This window comes from Schistocerca nitens, chromosome 4 (assembly GCF_023898315.1).
Source record: "Schistocerca nitens isolate TAMUIC-IGC-003100 chromosome 4, iqSchNite1.1, whole genome shotgun sequence".
Classification (NCBI taxonomy): Eukaryota; Metazoa; Arthropoda; class Insecta; order Orthoptera; family Acrididae; genus Schistocerca; species Schistocerca nitens.
Window position 1 is genome coordinate 332,555,167 of NC_064617.1, and position 26,366 is coordinate 332,581,532.

The 26,366-nt window shown below is 38.5% G+C and overlaps 2 protein-coding genes across 4 annotated transcripts in view; one reads left to right on the forward strand and one right to left on the reverse strand.

Moving 5' to 3' along the window:
* The window catches only part of LOC126252807 (C-terminal-binding protein), a 211,106-nt gene extending 195,788 nt beyond the window's left edge, over positions 1-15,318 (reverse strand). For 2 of the 3 annotated variants that reach the window (XM_049953743.1, XM_049953747.1), the window contains exon 1: positions 15,001-15,318. The gene's annotated coding sequence lies outside the window, so the exon portion shown is untranslated. Of the gene's footprint in view, positions 1-5,870; positions 6,261-15,000 lie in introns of those variants that run through there. The other variant, XM_049953744.1, reaches the window with a different exon arrangement.
* Positions 15,319-15,460: 142 nt separating this feature from the next.
* LOC126252808 (E3 ubiquitin-protein transferase MAEA) overlaps positions 15,461-26,366 on the forward strand; it is a 63,797-nt gene continuing 52,891 nt past the window's right edge. The window contains exons 1-2 of the mRNA XM_049953748.1: positions 15,461-15,700; positions 15,791-15,976. Coding sequence (XP_049809705.1) covers positions 15,662-15,700; positions 15,791-15,976 — 225 coding nt within the window. The 5' untranslated portion in view covers positions 15,461-15,661. The remainder of the gene's footprint in view (positions 15,701-15,790; positions 15,977-26,366) is intronic.

Consider the following 26,366-nt stretch of genomic DNA (forward strand, 5'->3'; position numbering starts at 1 on the left):
TTCTATTGTAGTCCTGAATAACAAAATTATCCAGTCTTCAACCGTCTATCGTCTGAGTTCGACATTTAACCATTCAGAATATCCACCTGGTGCACATGCATTCTGACTCAACTTCACATCCAGCTTATAGCATACGCCTACATGAAATATGAATGCCGAAAAGTCCATCGCTTATTTTTCTACATCTATTCTGTGTCATGTTACAGCCGTCCATTACAATTTTCATGCTCTTTATGTGCTTTTTTATGAATGTAATATGGTTTCGTTTTGTCATCTAGCTGTGGGTAAGTGTAGTTTGCTTCATTAGTATTCGGAAATTTGCTTGCACTCTTTCCATAAAGGATTTTTCAATTCACAACCTGCTAACTACAAGTAACCCCCACTTCTTGCCTCTTAATTTAAGTCTAGTAATGCCTCGATTCGTTAATTAATCGAACTCACATGTATAACAGCTTTAAACTTCAGATTACTTTACAAATGAGATAAAGTGTAAAATATTTGACATTAAGCACGTAGGCAAGCAACAGTATAAGTTATGTTTGAGGTCTGTTGTCGATAAAAATTATTAAACAGTGTATAACAACCGTGCGGGTAATTTGCGCTCCATTTTACGCAAGGGCTAGTTTACCTTGCTTTTCAATGTTTACGGCCACGTGTTTCATGGCTGGTGCCTGCAAGAAAAAGTTTTGTAAACGTTTGAAATTCTGTGTGATCTTTGCTGAAGTCTCTAAGTGCTCTCATTCTCAAATACTGGATGAATGATGTTCCCGTATTTGCGCGCCCTCAGTTATGCTGCCGGAAGACAAACACACAGTTTCTTACTCTATTTGTCTGTGTTAAAACTAATAAAATACACCTCCTACCGCGTATTAGGACAGCATTTTTAAATATGTAAATTAGATCAATAATTACATGAAATATTGAAAACCAAAGTTTTGTTGCCGCTGAAACTGAGGCCAAGCTACTGTGCCCCAGGTTAGTCGTTTAGTACCACAGATGCACGGATCGATGCGGTATCTACAAATCATATGCGTTTCCATTTATACCAGCAGCACTTTGTTGCTCATTTCCGTTTAACTGTAAAGTAAGTTTTCGGCATGAAAATAGTGAATCTGGAAAAAACATGTAATACGTTTAGTGTACTCAATACTGACTTATTGCTCATCATTTACACATCTACAATTTCGCCTATATCAATGACAGTTCATATCTATTTAACTGCTGTAAGAAGGTGGCCGGAAGATATTGCGATGGTGGCGTTATTGACGTAACACCGACGTTCTGCAGAAAACAGAACGCACTCGCCAACTCGACTCAGCACATGTCCATGCATACGCAAATCAAACACTCTGCAAAATTTGACTTCTAAAATTAGGAACATTTTATGTTTTCTGTGTTAGCGTGTGTGAAAAATGTATTTTCACCAAATCATTTACGAACAAAATTTATCCCGCTCACACTCCACCGCTCAAGCCCTCATCAAAACTTCCTCCACTGAACCGCCTATAGATTTCCTTCAAGAATCTACGCTTCACGCAATTTAAGATCTACACATTCTAAAACAAAGTCCTAACTTGCATTATCAGATGGCGTTGGTAATCATCAACCTGCTGGATAAATGCTTTGTCTTGAACCAAACCGTACAATAATGGTTTCTTTCAATTTCGGTATTGCTTTCGGGGAAATTCGTTCTAACTCAGCTCTCCTAAATATGTATCAAACTCTTAACAAATCAGAAAAACACAGTACATTACAATTAATACTTAAGCATGCCACGACCAACTGCGAAATTTTTCTTTAGCTCGAAACAGGAATTTCAATTATTCTTACAAGTACTTCAAAAGGGATATCTGCACCTGTCATTTCACTCGACAATTTTCTATTAAATGTGTCTGGTCAGTTGACAAAATCTAGAAAGGATTGTTCCAGGGTTTACAGTCCCTTAAGTAGGTGTGCCACTAGACAATAATAAGGAGGGACCGGTTGGTAGGAAATGTTCTGAGGCAACAAGGGACCACAAATTTAGCATTGGAGGGCAGCGTGGAGGGTAAAAATCGTAGAGGGAGACCAAGAGATGAATACACTAAGCAGATTCAGAAGGTTGTAGGTTGCAGTAAGTACTGGGAGATAAAGAAGCTTGCACAGGATAGAGTAGCATGGAGAGCTGCATCAAACAAGTCTCAGGACTGAAGACAACAACAACAATTAGGTGTGACAACAGGCTCAGACTACTACGATCGCATCATGTTGGTATAGCATGTACGAAAGTTGAGAACCTCTACTCTAAGAAGACTGCTATCATTTTGCTGTCCAGAGATTGGGGCAGATATAGCGGCAAATAGTCACTTTCCCATCGATCAACATGCGAATGAAAAGGGTAAAAAGTGTAGTATTGTGTGATGTACATGCACTATACGGAGGCTTGCAGACAAAAAGATGCAAATGGTCGCGCCTCCTTCATTTAACACTCACTTCTGGAGCCTAAGAGAATTTGGACTGATGGTGAACATTTGGTAGAAGATGCTCGTATATATCCACAAAAATTCGCAAATCAGTGAAGAGATCTTGGATCGAGGTCTAGTATAGTTCTGTGGACACACTCTCAGTATTACTACCAGAACAGGACGTTCTGCTCACGCACATCAAATTAGATATAAATGGGGCCAAAGCTCGAGCACTTCAGTACCGTAAGTCGATGGTGTTTGCGCTATGGATCACCTCGCTACCAATGAAAATGATTCGATGTGTTTACTAGTACTTCTCTGCAAGCTATATACTGATGGGTCATCGGTATGCCGCTGGGGCAACTCAGTGACATTTTCTATCGTCTACTCATTCTCAAATAATTGGAGATATTCGGGGATGGTAAGGATAAAGTTGTTAACAGGGTGCAGGAACATCTAATGACGCAGTATTGTTCACTGTCGATAGCGGCTTGGTGCCCAACTGTTCAACTGAAATCTTACTTTTGCAATACGTGTAACGCGAAAACCATCGCAGATCTCAATAAGGTAGTGCCGGACTGACGGTATGAACATTAATCAGCACTTGATATGTACGTGCATTCGTCTCCGATATGCTAAAGCAATTGCTGCACCGAGAAGTGGTTATCACGAATTCCACCATTAACGTGCACTGTTGTCTTCAATCCCGTTAAACGTTTTGTGTAGCAGACACGCCAGCACTTCCTGAAGACGGTTATTATTCTTCTATGTGAGTACAAAACGTCTGTAGGTCATTCAACAACATTGCAAACATGCCTCAACAACTGTTGACAGCACGTAACGATCTAATTGTTCATGTTCTGGCTGCTTTTGCATTATGGCACTGAAAGACGTAATGTCCTCTGGCAGTGGCGTATCTGGATGCTAATACTACGTGGACGCCAAGTGGACACTACACACCGCTCTCCTAGCCATTGTCATCTTTATGAACGGTGAAGCCACGACTTCCATTCACGTAGCTCCTCGACTGGCCTCACAAGACAGACTGGACCAAGTTACAATCCTGCGAACAAAAAATGGTAGCCCGCAGTGGCAGAAATTAAATGCACACCTTCGGGGCTGTCAGACACAATGATCGCCCAGTATATATGTACACTGTAACATAATACATGTAACCGTTCCTGAACCGTAACCGTTTCTGAGCTCATGCGTTGAGTATTTACTGTGTGTAAATTTCGCGGGTAGCCTGTCTTACCTGTTACTTATTTTAAGAAGTGGACATAAAAAAGCAGCGTTCTGCTTGGCTTAAGATAGAGGTGATACTGTTAGGGAGACATTTTGGCTCGTCATGCAATAATAGTAACAGTGTGTAACTGCGAAATTTAGTACCACAGCGTGTAACTGCAAATTTTGTGGCAACTTAAGGATCTAATAACTACAGGTCACTAGCTCACGGTGAAGCGTTTCTTCGAGATTGCGACATCTTAATCAAAAACGCTCTAAGACGCTCGTTAGCTGTTAACTATCAGGCGCTGGCAATGTCACTGTCATACAATGTTATTTTATTGCTCGATTTACATACAGATGAAGCTTCGTCAAAGTGATAAAGGCTAGTATGTGCTCCACAACACGATGAGGCTGAAGATATGTGCAAGACAAATGCTGTATCTGGTCTTACGGAATTCACTTCCAGGTCCCAGCAAATTAACGCATTAGTATCGTCCGACAGTGTCTACTATACTTTCATACCGTAGATGAGCTACGAACATGCTTAATAAAAATTATGAAATACTTTCTGGTAGTATTTTATATTAGTTTCAATAAACAGTGGCAATGTTTCCTATACGAAAGTAATGTATCGTCTTGACAATTAACGCATCATTTAGCCGTATGTAACGCCGGAATATATTTCCAGTTTTAATTTCTAAGTCACAGTTTTACCCAGCATAGTTTAGTAAAGGTCTCATACCGCTGTTCTTTCACATGAATAGTTTATAAATATTTACCTATAACTTATCACAGATTTTCAGCGCAGATTGTCTGCTTTCTTTAAATTAAGCAGCTGGTACCTGAGCCTTTTAAACGATCTCCACAGTCAGTTTAGCAGTAGGAAAAGTAATATTGCGACTGGAATTTCGAAATACGATGTGGGGCCTCGTAACATTAGGTGTGACGAGACGTCTTTTTCACCCAACCGTTATCCATCTAATAAAGTTGATTAAGCAGTGGCACTCAGCCATTCAAGTGTTCTTGTTTCGTTTTACTTTGGTGTAAAAAAAATACAAGGCACTTTGTAGCCACTGTATTGCTGAAGGCTTTCGTATCTCGCACACTGGTGTGCGTTACGCTCAACTATGAAGACGCTTCCTAACGAGGACAACGTTCGGTAAAATAAGGCAGCGAAAGCAAATGCTGAAGGCATGTCAAGGTCGCAGTTGGTACAGGCCACAGCCGCCAGGATCGCTTCTACCCAAGAATTACATTGCACTTTCTGATAAAATTAGTTTTGCGAACAGTCCAGCGCAACACTCTGCTTAGGTAGATGTTAACTCTTCCAATACCAACGGAAAGGCTTGGGGAAGGGGAGGGGGGTACGCTCATGCCCATCTTTTGTGAATACTGTATTTTAGCAATGCACTTTAAAATATTGAAGAAAATGTTTTGTTTTCAATGGAATATATCAAATTCTTTGTTTCTATTTTTTCAGTTAATCCAAAAACTTTGTAATTATGTGTGGTAGCAGATGAGACTTTTCACCACGAATGTCATACTCAATATATTCAGGTACTGGGCGCTACTTAAGACATCAGTCTTTAAGAAGTATTTTATTAATGAAAGTCAACAAAAATTAACGAAATTAGCATTTCTTTATTTTTATCATGGTCATAAAGGATTGCTTCTCCCCTGTTTGTAGTATATATTGCTGAAAACTTAATTCTTTACATTTTTTGTGGGCGCGTAGTACCCCCTGTCCCCTGTAGGTGCTTCAAGTCATGGAAACGGCGTTGGTATTCATACGTTTAATTAGTATTTAACGGCGGACTATCGGCGGGATATGTTTCGCGCTAGACTGTCACAATGGTAATTTGCGAAATGCTGCTTTAGGGTGGTGAGGTTAGTTCAGACTAATTATTTTAAGATTTAGACAAACATTTTATAGCAGCAATCCTGGTATAATGATTACAATCATTAACTTTTGCCTATGGGAATAAGACGAACATAAAAAATTTATCAGTAACGGGAGGGTATGAATTAAAGTATTCATGACAGTATTCCTTCCCAACACTACGTTTACAGCGATAAGCTGACACCCTTCCTCGCGTATCACAACAGGAACCTCTCTCATTAGGTACACGCTACTTTGCAAAATACAAGCCACTGTTTTTGAAATCTTATCTAACGCTATGTTATATTTACTTCAGTCACCTGGTTTCTTGCGCCACCAGAAGGTTTATGATTTTCGGCAGCATTTAAACCAACTCTGTCCCAAGTCTCGTTAAGTTTCTTACGAGATTTTATTACTACCGAAACAGAACAAATCACACGCACAGCGACACTTTCCACACGGTGATTACTCTGGTACGAAAAGACGGGGACGCGGGCGAATGGACGAGTAAACAAAGGAAACGACGCACGTCAAGCTCTCCCGACCATACTTTCCGGGTCACGTATACGTCACATCGGTAAATCGGCGGAATCGCCGAGTCGCGGTTTCACAAGTCACCGGCCATTACGGCACAGCATCCGCGTCAAATCTTCCACTCACAAATAGCGGGCCGAGCACTGCACGACGCGCGGGTGGCTCGTCTCGCAGTAACACATGGCCTCGCAAGGCCAGACAGACGACATGGCGGACGGTCCTCCTAGCACTGCTGCCAACTGTGACGAACCATATAAAACCGTCGCGGCGCGAAGCTTGTGCGCTGTGGTTAGCCGCGCGAAATAGCATAGCGTCAAGACTTGATTATAGTCTGTGACGGGGGAAAACTGATGCTTCACTGTACTTCTACATGACTTAACACGCCGGCTAATGCCTTTCCCGCTACCACTGATCATTAGTGAGCATGTTCTACCTCCGAGCAGCTTAGTAACGACAAAGTTAATTTTATAAGTGAGTATAGGGAAACTTCAGATGAAGAACTTCTTAAGTCATTTGTAGCAAGATTTTTAACCAGTACGGAGAAGAAATGAGCAGGAGCCTTACAGGCACATGGATGTGTAAGTTGGAACTCTTCTCACAAAATTTATGTAATAATGAGGAACTACACTGTTGAGATAAAGGTCTGTAGATATTGGTCTTTTCCAACACTGTAACCAACACAAATTGTTGCACCACATCCGATAGTGTCTAACTATGATATTCAGGAGCAATATGAATACTTTCCAGATCATGTAAATCACAATGTTTTTGTAAAAATTGTAGAGTTTACTAATTTAGAATGTCTAGAATGCTATATAAAAAAAGATACCGATTTGGGGGAAGCGAAAACATATGTTGCAATTTACACAAAATGTGTTATCAAAGTTTGAAAATGTTTAGGGCTCCAGGAACCAGAATTCTCAATGTAGCCGGCATTATCAGAAAGAGGTACTTCAGATCAACCTGAAGGTGGTTATTAATACTGTGTCCCCACAGGATAGACAATCTGATTGCTTCTAGAAGTGGAGCCTATGCTAAATACCGTTTGAAACAAATGTGGAAGACCCCACACTCCAAACATTTGTACTGACAAACAAATAATTCCCTTTCATGAGCATATTGCTATGAGACAGTACATCAAAGTGGAATCAAATCATTTTGGAATAAAGATTTTTGTAATAGCGTCTCAGAATGGTGTCTCTTGGATTTAACTATGTGAGGAAAGGAACATCTTTTGCAGTTACAATTAAGTCTGTTCCCCAAAACATGGACAGTGTTTAAGCAATGTGACAGTTCCTGCAGTGTCATTTGTTTTTATTAACAGATGTCTTGCCTTGATCCAATTACTTGATGAATTACTGGAGGGAAAAATTAAAGCAACAGGTACTATTACATACAATCAAACACCAAAACTGATATTGTTTTAAACATATTTTGCTATAAAATGTACAGCACAAGTCCAAGCTCTATCTGGGGCATATTCTGACTTCTCTACATATGTACTATAACTAATAATCTGACGTGTGTTTTCCACAGCTGTTTTTCAGCATTAAGAAATTTCACGGCAGAATGACGAGAGACACCAACATTTTCGTCATACAAATTTTTTTTACAGGTGACAATAAACCATTTAAAACAATGGCATCCGTAACAGAGAATCTCAACTGGTTCTTATTTATCTCAGCAGTCCAGCATGTCGACCTAAACTTTGTTTGGCATATTTGCAACCGTCTACGAAGACAATTAGTTTCATTTAAGCTCATTGACTTTCCGCATGCAGATATCGCTGAAAGAACTGATTTTCTACTGTTATGCGTTCAAAGAAAACTTTCAAAGTTTGCTCCAATTCTTCTCCAGTATTCACAACAACCATTTACCCTTAACTACTAATGCTCATAAGGTAATACTCTTGTAATTTAAAGAAATTTTATTTTGAATTGCACTTTCATCACTGAATATTATAAACATTTTTCGCATTTTAGATACGATTACGATCAATTTTGGCACACTGAAAATCTATGCTTAGGACAAACATGTTTTGACCATTTTTCACACACTATTTTGGTTTTCGTGCCCGCATTCCTTGCACACATGTAGCATCTTGCTTTCCTCATGTGTTCTGGCTCTGAAGATGTTGAGACAAGGGAAGTACCATCAAGTTTAACAACAACGTCCCTCAGTTAATGAGAAAGGGGCAGGAAATCTCAGCATTATGTATGGAGTTTTTACTAGATCCATTGCAAGCCTCTATAGCAATACTCTTCTTTTTAAATGAACAGTTTTGATCAAGTTGTTTGGTGCATTGAAGTACAACAGCAGCATTGACTCCCACTATGTTTAAAATGGCATAAAATGCAGACATTGGCCATCTGCGTATTTGCCATGGTACCGAATAGTTGGTGCACATTTGGTCCACTGCGTCCAGTCCTCCTCTTGTGGCATTGTAATCAATGATCATTTCAGGTTCTCTCTTTTGAGTACTAATTTTCTGATTGTGGTGCATAGATGAAAGAAACACAACAGCTCAACCTTTCCGAGGAACATACGAACAAATTGTTTTTCCTTCGTTATGCCCAAATAATGCAGATTCTACTGGGCGCTTTCTGTTTGGTTTGAATTCTTCTGGGATATGTGGTTTATTTAGCTTTAGAGTGCTTCAGACAGTCAACTTTTTGGCTTCCAGTAGATCACAAGAGTTCAAGTGACTTGAACCAATTATCTACTGTCTTATTTCTGTTGTTTCCCTCAATTGGTGTTATTAATTTCAAAACATCCTGTGTTGGAATTGATAATAGACTTCTATTTGTCCCTTTTCCTGTGTAGACAAATGCAGTGCATAGATAGAATGTTCGTGAAACACAAAGGCACGTAACTTTGAGGCCGTATTTGGCTGCCTTCTTACACATATTCATGCGAAATTTGCACCTACCAGAAACGGGTACTAACATTTCATCGATTGTTATGTTCGCTCCTGGAGTATAATACTTTTGACATTATAAAGAGTTCCCTGACATCTCTAATAGCTGCAAGTCTGTCATCAGCCTTCTTAGCATCTCCTGTAGTAACACAATCGAAATGCACACAAGACAAAATAAATAAAAATCTGTGAACACTCAGTGACAACACATCACAACCAATTCCATCATTAATAAAAAGTCCAACAACATTTTCATGTTTAGATTTCACTACTCCAGATAAACAAAGCAGACCTAGAAATGCTCTCAGTTCTAGTATATTTAGCGGCTTTATGATTGGTCGTTGAGGAGCTCTGTATTTGTATTGGTGAGTATTAGTTTTAACAAATATTTAGTAATGAACAATTTCCAAGCAGGTAATATGTCAGTTGAAACAAGTGTTTTTGCTTCATGTCTAGCGAATGGAAGGCATCTAACTATATTTTGAGCACGGGTATATGAGTTGTAGGAGAGCTTCGTTTAACCACTTTTAACACTTTGAAGGCCTCTTACACACCTCTTCACCTGATTCTTCACAACTACTTTCTGACATAACCTCAGAGGTGGAATCATGATCACTTATCATAAATTCATCCTCATCTGCTGTGCTCTTCTCATCAGATTGCAAAAATGCAGGATCATGCACTATTCTTTCGAACTCCTCATCTGTTAATGACTTTGATGACGCCATTCTGAAAAATAATGCATACATACTCACATAACCTTAAAAATTGACGTTATCATTGAAATTTTGCTCTTTTCAAAGTACTGTAAGACTTCAGTCATGTAAAACTCTAATTGAGATAACGCATATAACACTCCGCGTTAAACGGCATCACTTCGTTGAGGACTACCAAGAACACAGGCACGTGCCATCTGTTGTTCTGTTCACGTACTATGTATCTTATTCATATCGCGTGGGGTTCTCCAGGACCCCACTAGACCAGTTAAGGGTTAATACCGACTGGTCAGGTCTATATGAAATTAGCATTTACCGAACTCGTTCACGCGAGTTTATCTCACAAACATTACGCATGTATAAATCTTTATTTAAAAACAGAATGCTTTAACTTCTGATCTATAAAATGTGTGCGACACACACAGCTGTTACATAGATGCAACATCCAAATATACATACGAGTTACAACAACTTTCCTCCTATTGAAATTAGGAGCAGCAGAACTTAATATGCAATTTGTGTGCCAAGACGCTATTGTACTGTAATGACGAGTATTTGGTAACAGGAGGAAAGAAAATGTTATAACGATTGCTACATAAAACATTGTTTCCAGGGAGCAGGGAGACAAGGAATGAAATACCTGTAGTTTCTCATGGCATTTGAATTATGGTCTCCTCTTCATTTTTCCTTATACATATCTATGCCAAAGTTTACAAGCAAAGTAAGAATCCTGTCAAGTCCAAAATTCTTAAAAAAGCCATTTGGATTTTGTGCCTCACATATAAGGAGTCCACATTCAATCTCAAGTTCTAATCATGGGGCAATCTTTGCCATTTGACCACCTTTCCTTGGTTACTGAGAGTAAATACTTATCCAACCTTATAAAGTAGAGTCAGATCCTTCTGTCTAGGATAGTACTACAATTATTAATCATATTTTGTAGCACTAACTTCAAGCCATATAAAGGACACTGAATAACCAGGGCGTTTGTCAGTTCTTCTGTCCCAAGAAATAGGCGGGCATGCAACTCCATTTTTGACAACATAGGGCGTACTGCAGGATTCTTGATGATACATACAGTACTTAACTGAAGTAAACACATCTTAAGTCACCGAAGTTCAACAACTTAGAATTGCTAGTTACATGCCTGAAAAAGCCAAACCCCAAACATTCATCAAGTAAAGCGGCACATAAAGCTATCAAACAATTTCTGCGTTAATGACTATTTTTTTAATCAAAATCTAGGGTGCACACTACATTACTTGGATAATGCACATCGAACAGACATTTTGTTAGTGATCTCCAAATTCGCAGACATGGTAAGAATAATCAATAAAGATGACGTGCAGTGCTGTCCATCCTTCTGTCAATGACACTCCAATTCAACACCTGGACTAACTATTCAAAGAAGTTTTCGAGAAATATTTTTTGCGAACTTTCTATCAAATAGCCATTCACTGACAGTGAATTTAGAAGAACGTTATGAGAGTTCATTTGTTGGTAGTTCGCGGTAATCAAACTTAAATTCTGAAAACCAGTTTTTCTTTAAAATATTGCACAACCCAAAGAACGCTGAAGGCCTCCAAAAATTTTTAACCCATTTTGCACTCGCTGGGAATTCGCGAAAGAATGTAGCCTGCAATAAATGTCGCAGCTACGTCCAAAATTTGATTATCAAGATCTTTTAGCCCCATCCACTTTCCTTTTACACTCCTCCGAAAAGGCGGCATCGGGAAACACTCAAACGCGATATCTGAAATTACACACCTAAATTATCGCGTCTTCACTACTTTTCATTTCCCAAGTAAATAAATATCTGAACAGGGATAGGGAACACTGAAACCTGAATTACCTATTCTAACGTTCCTGTTGGTTCTTCATCTCTAAAGTCGTGTGCGGAAACGAAAAGTGTGAAAGTACTACTACTTCGATACTACATCCACGATATGGTAGGGGGAATTGTTCGATGAAGTTAGCGCACAGAAACCGTACTGTGACACCATACAATTTAGTGCCCAGTTTCAGGTCTTGGAAAGGTAACTAGCAGTGGCAACACAACTGTTTCAGGGGCGTTATCAGCATAAATCGCGGCCGCAGTTCCTACAACAATGAGCTGCAAAACAAAGTAAACAGTATTCTGCAGCAGATATGCCCCTTCAGAGAAGTAGAAGGCAGACAGGTTTGATTGGTGTTCTTTGCCTCTTCGACTTTTTATTAGCGTCTTTCCATTCAGGCACAATTATTTATGGCAACATAATTAGCGTGTTACTTTCGAAGTGTCGTCGGGACAAGTTATGGGAAGCAAATCTGACGAGAATAATGAATAGTATAAACTGTGGTAGTTACATTCAATTACACACATAACATAGGAAATGGAAAAATACTGTAACCAAATCACTTCACTTAAAGCACACTCCCAAGAAACTACTTGCACATTTCACGGCCCTTTTATAACACAATCATGTGTCTAGGCAAAGAGCTTATGCATGTCGTAATCACAATACTACAGATGAACATGCAAGTGAGCAGCCACAGCTTGAAGTGCGCTGACTCTTGCAACCGTTTGGCGCGTTTTCGCACGGAAAAGATCGTGCTGACTCGCAGACCCGAATGGCAGCTGGGTGGGGGACCTACTCACCCGTCTGTGCGGCCTCCTCCGCCTTGCTTTGTCTTCCGTGTGGCACGCAGCGCTGCCTCGTCACTGGCAATACAGCACGTGCTCCGCGGTGCAGCCAGAGTGCACGCCCCACGGCAGCTTGACTCGATAGCTTTGATCATTCGTAAGTGACTCGACAAGGTTAAGCGGACAAACATTCAGAATTAAAAGGCTGCGTAAGGCACAGATTAATATTTTACCGTAAATTACGGTGAGTCTGGTTGTAAAGTTTATATTTGCGGAAAGACGATAATAGAAAGTCTTAAAGAGGCACAAACACTAGTCAATGCGGCTTTGATTACGGAAGGGACTGCTGCCAAAGACATGTTCAAATGTTGTTAAAAAACTTTCTTTAGTTAAGTATGAAAATACTGGCTTGTCCAACTTTTACACATTAGTGAGGATGTCAAAAGTTACAAGAAGTGGTAAATTCAAGTTTCTAAGTAACTCGAATATTCCAAGAACCGCTATAAATGTTCGAGCTATCAATACATGTACATGGCCCAATGCACATAACGGAACTCAATTGCCGCTGTCTGAAAACTGACGATATCTTAGACATTGTTTTAGTTAGTGCTACCTACTACCACTTGCCAGTGACGTGTACTCGTATGTAACCGCCGATCCCTCACGAAGGGGACATGCGATCCTGACAAAGTTTCCAATACGATTGGATAAATATTGACACGTCGAAGCGATTGATGGAAAAACCAACATGCAACGTTACACGCATTCCGCTGTGCCTAGACCAAAAAAGTCAAATACATCTACGGCTTTTCAAAATTATGCAACCCAAAAGGATAATTACACCTACAGCAAATCTGCATGGGCCACGGTGCTTCGTACCGTAACTCCTCCCACTGATTTCAGCAACATAATCTAAGGTAATATTTGTGATATTTCCCAGTACTGAAACGTTTACAAAACGATTTTATCCATCAGAATAGTTAATAATGCATATCGTGTCTTATACGCCTCTCTTGCAGTGCTTCCGTCACTGTTTGTTTACTAAACAAAAATGCTTCGTTCTGTGGCAGCGACAGGGAATACCTGTCGAAGTCCCAATTGTATGCTTATCAGGACTCAATGAAGTTAAAGATTATAATCAGGTACCTAGCACACACAACTCAACCATTAAATAAACCACAGGAGAAACTCATACATAAAGACGAAAAACAGTACATGACACTTTTGTGATGCTTAGTTTGTATGAAAATGAAAGCAATAAATTTCGGAGTACATAAAACGAAACTAATCGTCTGTAACAAAATCGAAACACCACCACAGGATTGCAATTTACAAAACTTATGGTTAAGACAACAGTACAACAAAAGTTTATCAGAAAATATAGGATTAATGGCACATTAGTGAGGGTTACTACACTACACAACTCACTTATTCAACGCTCTCATCTGGATCAAAGAAAATCGTGAAACTAAATTTTTAATTGGACGTACTCTATTTGTAATAATTAAAACTTCATTTCATCCTTAAATGGAAACAAGCTTTGACCATTAATAGGTGGAGTTTTCAGCTCGCTATTCCTTGGCAATGAGACCGCTGTTTTAATTTGCGTGTGCCACATTTCCCAATCTTATCTGAAAAACGATAGGCTGTTTTCAGTTTATTATGGAAACACCACCCAGCAAAACGTGCCTGTTTATAGAATCTAACATTGCAATCGTTCAATCATGAGTAAAACACTATGTCGCTAATGACCCAAACACAGGGCACAGCGACTGCAATAAACACGTCTCAAATGCATAGCATCCATGAATCGTAGCCTCCACCCCTGTTTAAAAGGTAAACAAAAAAAATAAATCATCTGATATAGTTCTACACTTCGTGTCAGCTGTTCAATCAATTTGATTCAGAACTGGTCGTTATAGCATCCGTTCCATAAGCTTTTTCGAAAACAACTCTGCTTCCAAAAAAACCTGAAAACCTAACGCATTGAGTGAATGGTCTCTTGCACCATACTTTTCGTTGCTTCACTCACAGGACGAATTGTATGCATACATGACTTTTACTACAATATGTATATCTGCTGTTAGTATTTGCGGTTTTAACCTCTTTACCATACAAATACTAATTTGTACAACACGCACTTCACTTTAAAATCACAAAATTCTCGTATTTCGCTTTTCTTCCAAATACGCCAGAAATCCAAAACTTATGTATACTATAGGCACACAAAAAGTAGCGTAAGGGCTTGAAATTTATGAAAGCACTATTATGAAAACACGTAACTGACATCTGTCTACATTGTGGCTAAAGAACCAGAACACAGCAATAAATTAGGACGGCGCTACGTGTAAAACAAAGAAACCAGACTTCATTCGATAATGGAATGAGAAGCAAATACAATTTTCTTAATAAGTTGCAGCAAAATGTAAACCGTTAACTTGCATTTGTTGCCGTAGACATAGTATTTCAGTCCACTGTTAACTTTTATCACCAGCAGGCAACTGCGAATATGGCTAAGCGTTTAGATGCTGCTGGTTCCTTTACTCAAGCCATACTGTTCCAGTTTGGAACCAATTCGCTTTGTGACCGACAAGTGAGAAAGCAAAAAACTAAACTGCTGTGTTACAGATATTTATTACACCTTAAGTTGCCAAACTTACCTTACAGCTTGACAGAAACAAAGACTGACCACGCTGCTTTGTATCTTCAACGTATAAAATTCGTCACCTAAATTACTCACTGATAACTAACACTATTCTTGCACAAGAGTCCACTTCTACACAAATATTTCGTTAAAACTGTTATATTCGCACCAGAAGCAACTCACGAGCCTTAACGTACAACATAAATAAGAATACACACAAAACGCGAGGGAAGTATTGCCTCCCCACTTTACTAAAATGGTGTCCAATCTCGCGAAGTCTCGTACAAGGACCAGCCAAACGAGATTTCACCGAGAACTGAGATCCTTGCTCGTGTTGTTTTGTTATAAACAGTAACGATTCATTATGCGCTACACGTACAACATAAAGAGCGGCAATGCTTTCAAAATTAATGATTATCACGTAGGGACGATAAAAACACTCTAAAGAGAAAATATCGAGACAGATGTGTACGTAAATAAATGTTGCCCTTACGGCACAGAGACCTCTATGGAAGCACTCGAGAAACTAAGATGGTACACATGTCAAAACTATGGGATGTGTACAATCTTTGTTGAAGAATCAGCTGAAAGATGGAAAACTTTTGACATTATACTTACACCTTGCGGATTCGAGTTTTATTAACGTTTCTGTACCCATTTGAACTCCCTTTTCAGAGATGGCAGATGTAAAGTCATTAGAACATCCTACACTGAAGGTAAAAGATTATCATCATATTGGATTGTAGCAAGTATTGAATGCCTATGTCGGAACCTTCCAATACATTCTGCTTTGCATCATGTGACAGGTTCCGTATGAATTACTGAACAAGAAGTTCCGAGCGGCTCAAAAACAGTTGGATCGTGAGGTCTCCCATGTGCAGGCAGCAGCGTCAGAGTTAGAAAAAGGTCTACAGGAGGAGGTTGTTGGTGCAAACGATATCAGCAGACTTCTGGGAGGAATGGTTGAAAGACTTCAAGTGCTGAAACGGAAAGTAAATACTAATGAGTTACACTATTTGTAATGTCCCCCATTCTGGCGTGTCGCATTTGAGAGCGTGCCTGATCTGTGAAGTTAAAATATGTATAAGCATTTTAAGTTATTGATAATCAATAAGATTTACCCGAGATTTTAAATAAAAGCATAAGTTATGGCTTTTTGGATATTTGTCAGAAATTCTCGTAACTGACAAATAATTTCATAACGTCATAGGTAAAGTGTCACAACTGTTGCCACTGTCTGCCCATATCTTCCTATCTATACATTCAGTTGCTCTTGTTCGCGTAGAATTCGTACACGTTAATAAAATCACAATACCACCTTGCTTATAAGTTATTCCTTATCAGTTAAAGATTTACGTAGCAGTGTAGTACTAGAGAGAAAATAGTTGTGCATGGTCCACTGGAAAACTATCAATTTTTACGTATGCCTTCAACCACTTTAAAACAGAAATAATGAACAGTAGGCCTATATCAATATGTTATTTGGTCTCATCCATGTAATATAGGGCCCACTGCACATTATATTTATCATACTTTTACATTATAGGTGCTTCATCTTCTCTGAAACATATTTTGCAGGGGTTATATATAAATTTTATTGAATTGGTTAGTCCAAGGACGATTTTATAGAGTAGTAGTATTTTTCAGCTTAACACAAAGAAAACTATAAGTCATATACACAGACATATGAATATACACACATCCTTAATGAGGACAGTTTTGGACATGTTTGGCTGTAGTGCTATTGAATGACCCACTCAAGCATTTGCGTGATGTGATTCAGGAAAACTCAAATCAGTATGGCTAGACAGAGCATGAGCTTCCATCCTTCCAAATCTGAAGTTTACTATCCCACTAGGTTACACCTAACATACAATTATCTTCTGTTTTTACATAGTATGAACAACTTTAAATAATAACATAAATAATAATTATACACTGTCCGCTTATTTCCATAATGCTTCTTACTGACCATAACTATGCACACTAGTACATGAGTTGAGAGAATGGCAACCATATTTGTCACACCTGTGTTAAGTCTCCATGTTTACCCTCTGCCTGTCTGAAAAACGAATTCAGCATCATCTCATGATTTGTAAGGTGTTGAACTCAGGAAAAATGGCGAGACAGTAGTATTATGCACTAGTGTTAATCTTTTTTCATTTTTTGACTCCTACTACAAGTTCTCAAAGTAATTTTGAATTGTGTTGTATGCAGTTTTTAAGAGGAACATTTTGACTTCCTTTTAAAATCCACAGTTCTGTAAACGAAATACTTGTCTTAAGTCTTAACTAAGTGAAAGTTAAAACCAGTAGGTGCTGTATTTGATTTAACAAAACCATCAAGTTTTTCTTTTCCCCCCGCACCATACTGTTCTAGATCTAAAGATGCGACTTGGATTAGTGCATGCTCTCTTGCATTCCCTTTGCATTTTCTTCATATGTAGTCAGTGATGTGTCGTGAAACATGAGGATCCAAAAGTATCTTCAAATAAATCAAAAATGTCTTTGAAGAAGATATGCAACTTGAAAGGTAAAACAAATGATATTGAATCGGATAGTGAGTAACAATAGTTACCTGTTGTAGTAAAACATCTTGTTGATTAAGTGCAACAAAAGACCATGCATCTTGTCACTGTTTCCGAATTGTTGTAATAAAGAAATTAATTCACCCAATAATTTCCATCAAATAATCAGCAAAGTCAAACATTGAAATTTCCAATTGAGAAGCCTCTTCATTGCCCATTCTTACTTGTTCCATACTGGAGTTTGTTGTAGCAAGTTAGATCCATTTGCAGTAATTTAGTATTCATATTACAGTATCTCCCACAATCGGTCTATTATTTATTTAATTCCTGCATCACCACTTTATATTTAGATCACTAACTTTCTCAGATGCTCACACAGTATCTGAAATAATAAACAATTAAGGAAGGTTCTAATAACATCATAAGGGCTTTCCTTGCATATTAAAATCTATATTAATGTTTGTATGCCATGCATAGTGGGGTGTGTGCGGAGGAGACCAAAATCACCTTGCCCTTTCCTTTCCATTCACCTGTATTATACAGGGAGAGAGATTGGCAATATACAAACTCAAATTTCTCTGATTTTCCCATCATAGTCATTTCTCAAGATGCACTTGGGAGGAAGTAATGTTTCTTAACTCTGGGGATTTTCTGAGTAAGACTCTCTGCAATGTGGAACACCTTTTTTGTAATCACTGTAGATTGACAATTATTTCTGTGACACTGTTGTTTTAATGTCTCCTATATCATCTGTTATTTAGTAATATATATATATATAAAATGTGACTTGTCAAACGAAAGCGCTGGCAGGTCGATAGACACACAAACATACACACAAAATTCTAGCTTTCGCAACCAACGGTTGCTTCGTCAGGAAGGAGGGAAGGAGAGGGAAAGACGAAAGGATGTGGGTTTTAAGGGAGAGGGTAAGGAGTCATTCCAATCCCGGAAGCGGAAAGACTTACCTTAGGGGAAAAAAGGACGGGTACACACACACACACACACACATATATATATATATATATATATATATATATATATATATATATATATATATATATATACAAGCAGACATATTCAAAGACAAAGACTGACATCTCTGCCCAAACTCTTTGTCTTTGAATATGTCTGCTTGTGTCTGTATATGTGTGGATGGATATGTGTGTGTGTGCGAGTGTATACCCGTCCTTTTTCCCCCAAGGTAAGTCTTTCCGCTCCCAGGATTGGAATGACTCCTTACCCTCTCCCTTAAAACCCACATCCTTTCGTCTTTCCCTCTCCTTCCCTCTTTCCTGAGGAAGCAACCGTTGGCTGCGAAAGCTAGAATTTTGTGTGTATGTTTGTGTTTGTTTGTGTGTCTATCGACCTGCCAGCACTTTCGTTTGGTAAGTCACATCATCTTTGTTTTTAGATATATTTTACCCACGTGGAATGTTTCCCTCTCTCTCTCTCTCTCTCTCTCTTTCTTTATATATATATATATATATATATATATATATATATATATATATATATATATATATATATATATATACTAGGCTACTACTATCTACAATGATGTGAAGCCAAAATCCATAATGTCTGTTTGAAATTTTATATGGGTTTGCTGGACAATAAACAAATCAAAAAATTATTTTATCAAGCATAGACACCTCTGTGGTGACTGAAATACCGATCTTTCCAAAAAGATCATTGGTCAGTACACAAGAAATGGTCAAAGCAAGCTTTTGTAAGCGACCTCTTTTTATTTATTTCTTTTTTTTTTTCAATGTCTAGTTCCATAGGACCAAAGTGAGGAGCAAATCTTCATTGTTGTGGAATGAGTCAGTACATGAAATTACAACAGGAAAGTAATAATAGATAAAATGTTTACGAATCCAAAGAAGACAAGCTAGAAGTTTATATAAACAAATTCAACAATGTAATATAGGAATTATTTTTTCAAGGCACTCCCTCACAGAATAGAAGTGATCCATGAGGAAACTCGTCAGTTTGAATTTGAAAGTACATGGATTACTGCTAAGATTTTTGATTTCTTGTAATAGCTTACTGAAAATGGATGCAGCAGAACACTGTGTGCCTTTCCAAGGAGTGAGGGAGGTGCATTCCAAATGCAGATTGGATTTCTGCCTAGTATTAACCTGGTGAAAGCTCCTAATTCTTGATAATAAACTAATATTGTTAAACATTAAAGAAATATATATTGAGAGGCCACTGTCAGTATACCTGAACACTGGTTGACAAGACGTTAGTGAACTTGCACCGCTTATTGCCTGAACTGTCCGTTTTTGAGCCAATATGCTTTGAGAATGGGAAGAGTTGCCCCAAAATATAGTACAATACGTCGTAAGCGACTGAAAAAAGCAAAATAGACTACTTTTCGTGTCGAATTATCATTTACTTCGAATACTGTTATAACAGTGAAAATGGTAGCATTAAGTCTTTGAACAAGATCCTGAACATGAGCTTCCCACAAATATACTTAGAAATTTGAACTGTTCAGTCTAACTAATCACTTGCCTATTCTGTGTAATTAGAATGTCACATCTCGTTGCATTGTGTGTTAGAAGCTATAAAAACTGAGTATTAGTCTGATTTAGTGTTAGTTTATTTTCTGCAAGCTAAAAACTTCTCTTGAACAGCACTATTTAAAACAGTGCCAATGTTGCACACAACATCCTTCACTACCAAGCCAGTGTTGCCAGCAAACAGAAATATTTTAGACTCACTTGTAATGCTAGAAGGAATATTATTTATATAGATAAGGAACAGGAGTGGCCCCATTACTGATCCCTGAGATATTACCCTTCTAACTGTGCCCTATTTGGACCCCCATTATAGCCATTCTCAGTACTGTGGAGAATTACATTTTGCTGTCTGTTCTTAAAGTAACAGATGAACGAATTGTGCATTACTCACCATATTTCATAATGGTCCGACTTCTGGAGTAATGTTTTGTCATAAACACAATCATATGTCGTAGTTAAATAAAAAAAAAATTGCCTAGCATTTGAAACCTTTTGTTTAATCCATCCAGTTTCTCACAGAGAAAAGGAAATATAGCATTTTCAGTTGTTAGACCACTTTTAAAACCAAACTGTACATTTTGCAGTAAATTATGTGAAATTAAATGATCAGTTATCTATATACATGTCCTTGTCAACTTGAGCAAACACTGATAGTTTAGAAAAACATCCAAAATTGTCTACATTATCCCTTTCTTCCTTTTTATAAAGTGACTCTATAACTAAGTGCTTTAATCATTCAGGAAACTGATGATTCATAAAGGAAAAATTTCAAATGTACTTAAGCACAGGGCTAACATGTGCAGTGCATTACTTTTAGTATTTGGCTAGATACTCCATCATATCCATGAGAGTTCTTAGTCTTCAGTGTTTCAGTAATTAATTATTGACTCAATCTCCCCTGTGTCAGTATGATGAAGGAGTATTTCAAATATGTCTCGGAAAGACATTTTCCAGGAGAGATATGATTCACTGTAGAAACTAAGTTTTTGTTTAATTCACCAGCTATATTCAGAAACTGATTGTTAAATACTATACATATGATTTATCATTAGGGTCATTCCATGTCAAGGGGCAAAGGGTCCCCACTCGACTATCTCCAAATGTAATGAAATTTGGTGTGAAGATTCTATATGGTCTTTGGTGATCATAAACCCAATTTCAGTCCAGTATATTCAGTGGTTGAATTTTTTGAGGCTTTTAAACAGAGGCTACTCATTTTCGCACCACATATGGAGATGCAAATTTGCCAAGTTTGCTAGGCTTTTTTAAAAGTTCTAGCAAGCATTAGATCATTTGCTTTAATATACATAGACAACATTTTATGCTGAAACACACTTTGGCAAAAATTTGGGATTTTAGCCACACCTAAATGCAGATACAAGTCTCTAAAGTGGCTAAAAAATTTGATGTGCTATTCTGGGAGACAGGGTTTTACCGACCACTGCTACTTTTCATATAAACCAATCACATCAAAACTTCAGAGGGTTGTACCTACCTAGGATGTCTATATATGGATCGAATTTAATTAGCCTAACACTGGATGCCTAGATGAAAAGATACACATCTGCAAAGTTGGCCAAAATTTTCTAGATGCAAATTTTGGGGTATTTTTGGGGGGCAATATCTCAATTGTCTTGTTCAATCCTTATTTTTTTCTTATCACAGCTGGAAAGAGCATGCTTTAAGCTTTCAAAGCCATTTGTTTAATTTATGGATCTTGCACATTAATGAGTAAGAATATGTTTCAAAAATTATTATTTTAGCACTTCGAGAAGATTGAAAAGTGAAATATTTTTCTCATTAAGTCCTATAATTATTTTTTTTTATTTGAGTATATGTAAGTTTCAAACATTATTTTAACATATGCCATAAAACAAGTATAATACGTTACACAGCAAATTTGCAAAACAGAAAGACTAGTCAGTTCCATTTTTGATTAACTAGTTCTAGAATTTTGTCAAGGAAGGATTGAAGAAAACTGTATTGTCTTCCTGATGATGTTGAAGGTGCTTGTAAAGTCATGGCAGTATGCTGCTCAGGAATCCAGCAAGTGTCTTTAGCAGTTGGCCAGTGGAAGGAACATGCAGAACCATGTGGGTGCATAAAGCTGATGAGGACATCTTGTTGTTCGTGTGAAACTTCACACACTTTTCCAACCCACGTGCAACATACTGTCCTGGTTGTTAACGTGCAATTGAGATTGCTGGAATTTCATTATCTGCTTCAGAGGCATTAACTATGAATGCTGTAGCTTCGTTGGAAACTCTGCTTACTCAGAGCTGATTACAATCAATTGGCTAAAACTGATGATTTTCTCTGATCCAGATATTGTATGTCTCTTGTCAAATCTTGTTTTTCAAAATATTCTTTTGGTACATAAAAAAAAACTTTATGCCTGGAGTACTACCATCACAGAATTTGAACAAATCATATGGAGTCAGAAAAGTCAATATTTGGGACCTCTGCTAACTAGCACGGGCTGCTAGTCTTTTTGCTGCTCCCCCAATGTCAGCACAAGGCGATTTACCATGGCTTGTTCCAAAAAAAAATGTCATTCAGCAATGGTACCAAAATCCTTTACATGCAGACATAAATTGATGAATTTTCTGAAATTCTTATACTAGGCAGCTGAACCATCACTAAAGAAATAACTGTTCTTAATGTTTGCAATCTTTGTCGTTAAATATGCTAGTGGCTTCATTTGAAAGGCATGGATAGCAATGATTATCATGACAGACAGTTGCTGATCTACATCTACATTTATACTCCGCAAGCCACCCAACGGTGTGTGGCAGAGGGCACTTTACGTGCCACTGTCATTACCTCCCTTTCCTGTTCCAGTCGCGTATGGTTCGCGGGAAGAACGACTGTCTGAAAGCCTCCGTGCGCGCTCGAATCTCTCTAATTTTACATTCATGATCTCCTCGGGAGGTATAAGTAGGGGGAAGCAATATATTCGATACCTCATCCAGAAACGCACCCTCTCGAAACCTGGCGAGCAAGCTACACCACGATGCAGAGCGCCTCTCTTGCAGAGTCTGCCACTTGAATTTATTAAACATCTCCGTAATGCTATCACGGTTACCAAATAACCCTGTGACGATACGCGCCGCTCTTCTTTGGATCTTCTCTATCTCCTCCGTTAACCCGACCTGGTACGGATCCCACACTGATGAGCAATACTCAAGTATAGGTCGAACAAGTGTTTTGTAAGCCACCTCCTTTGTTTATGGACTACATTTTCTAAGCACTCTCCCAATGAATCTCAACCTGGTACCCGCCTTACCAACAATTAATTTTATATGATCATTCCACTTCAAATTGTTCCGCACGCATACTCCCAGATATTTTACAGAAGTAACTGCTACCAGTGTTTGTTCCGCTATCATATAATCATACAATAAAGGATCCTTCTTTCTATGTATTCGCAATACATTACATTTGTCTATGTTAAGGGACAGTTGCCACTCCCTGCACCAAGTGCCTATCCGCTGCAGATCTTCCTGCATTTCGCTACAATTTTCTAATGCTGCAACTTCTCTGTACACTACAGCATCACCCGCGAAAAGCCGCATGGAACTTCCGACACTATTTACTAGGCCATTTATATATATTGTGAAAATCAATGGTCCCATAACACTCCCCTGTGGCACACCAGAGGTTACTTTAACGTCTGTAGACGTCCCTCCATTGATAACGACATGCTGTGTTCTGTTTGCTAAAAACTCTTCAATCCAGCCACAAAGCTGGTCTGATATTCCGTAGGCTCTTACTTTGTTTATCAGGCGACAGTGCGGAACTGTATCGAACGCCTTCCAGAAGTCAAGAAAAATAGCATCTACCTGGGAGCCTGTATCTAATATTTTCTGGGTCTCATGAACAAATAAAGCGAGTTGGGTCTCACACGATCGCTGTTTCCGGAATCCATGTTGATTCCTACATAGTAGATTCTGGGTTTCCAAAAACGACATGATACTCGAGCAAAAAACATGTTCTAAAATTCTACAACTGATCGACGTCAGAGATATAGGTCTATAGTTTTGCGCATCTGCTCGACTACACTTCTTGAAGACTGGGACTACCTGTGCTCTTTTCCAATCATTTGGAACCTTCCGTTCCTCTAGAGACTTGCGGTACACAGCTGTTAGAAGGGGGGCAAGTTCTTTCGCGTACTCTGTGTAGAATCGAATTGGTATCCCGTCAGGTCCAGTGGACTTTCCTCTGTTGAGTGATTCCAGTTGCTTTTCTTTGTCTTCATACAAATGCTAATAGTCTGACATTCTTTGCCACCAAAATAGATGACAAATGGATGTAATGTGGCCTGACTATGCTCCTAATGAAATCCTTGCATGGCATATTGAACAACAAATGAATAATTATTAGCAAAATCCATCAGTATTATTAATTCATTTTCTGCAATATTTCTTTTCAGCTGCGTAAGGTATAAACTTTAGTGTTTTGTCACAAAGTGATGGCGTCTTAAACCAGTAATTTTCGAAATCAGTGCCTCCATGAAATCTTCAACAGTGCTCTGACACATCTCCTATGTCTGTCAGCATGGACCCATTTCTTGTATTAAATTGTTTCTTCAAGGTCACAGTCTTTAAAAGTATCTTCAAAAAAAGCCTCTAGTTGTATTTTTTCTGGACATTCCTCACAATGTTGCAGCAAAGTCTTTTGATTCCAAACTGCATACAGTTTTTCCCCTGAACCTTGTACTTGCCTTGGAAGGATGCTTCTGAAGCAAACATTTATTTGACATTTTGATGAAACACACACACACACACACACACACACACACACACACAGCCGGTCGATGTGGCCGAGTGGTTCTAGGCGCTTCAGTCTGGAACCGCGTGACCGCTACGGTCGTAGGTTCGAATCCTGCTTCAGGCATGGATGTGTGTGATGTCCTTAGGTTAGTTAGGTTTAACTAGTTCTAAGTTCTAGGGAACTGATGACCTCAGATGTTAAATTCCATAGTGCTCAGGGCCATTTGAACCATTTTTTGCCCGCACACGCACACACACACACACACACACACACACACACACACACAATGTGAAACTGAAGCACCAACTGCAGTACACTATTTCCATCTAAGCTCACACAGTTTTGAGAATCTCAGTTGATTTCCATGTTGCTTGTAATAAATAATGAATGTTTCAGCGCACACTCCGCTGCAGAGTGAAAATCTCATTCTGGAAATGAATGTTTCGTTCAGATTAAAAAGGAGCAGGTGTTTCTGCTTTTGAATCTGTTTCCCATTTATTCTTACTGCAACACAGTCTTCTTAAGCCTGGGCATAAACAAGAAAACTTACCTCCAAAACAAGTGAGGACATTTTGTTTTACTTCATCATTGAGCTTTTTCCCGTTTCGGTTTGAGGGTGTTGCCAAAATTCCATCTTCCATTCTAGTTTTCTAAACTTCTTCACCATTTTAGTCGATACAGCAAATTCCTTAGCCATTTTTTCTATAGTCCAGCTATTTGGGGCCAGGGTCAAAATTTAAACTTGGCTGCAATTTCTTGAAGCCTGAAACTTATGTTCTTCAATTAAGATGTCCCTATCTTTACATTTGTGGCACTCTTCTGTTTGCATTTGAGCAATAGCTATGTGGCTCACACCAGCAGCTGTGGAAATTACCTTATTAATGCTGCCTTGGGCTTTCAGAACTTTGCACTTAACGTATCCCATGAATCCCTTTTGCTGATCCAATGAAGCTTGAATGGTGACTCTCCACATGATGATAAATAAGGATTAGCAGTAAAGCAAGCATCAACAACATCCATGTCTTCAGGAGATGGTAATTCTTGCTTATTGTGGTGGGGTGATTCGTTTTTGGCCACTTCGTGTCTACATTTGGTACAAATTTTCTGACCAGATTTAAAAACTTCGTTAGTCAGCAACTTCAACCCATCAGACATTGCCATGGTTACTGCTGTTAAAACTTTCTTGTTTACGTGTTTTCCTTTACCAAATGGGTTGCAGCAAGCCTTATGCAAGAACAGAAATTTTGTCATCAACAAGGCATTATGGTATGAACAAATTTTGATATTTTCAGTAAAATCAAGCCCAGACATACATTGCGGAAGCTCCTCATTCATTGGTGACATTTCCTTAACTTAATGAATTTGACTTTTGTCATTATAGAATGGTGATGACTTAAGACAATCAGCTCCATCTGATCCACCAAAGTAGCCAGGTGCAAGGATCTGTTGGTTCATTTCATACAATAGTTTATTACGAGGGCTATGCCATAAGTTTTTAGCAGAATGAGTGAAAAAAAAAAATTATTTGCAGAAAAACGTTTACAACTTTTCAAA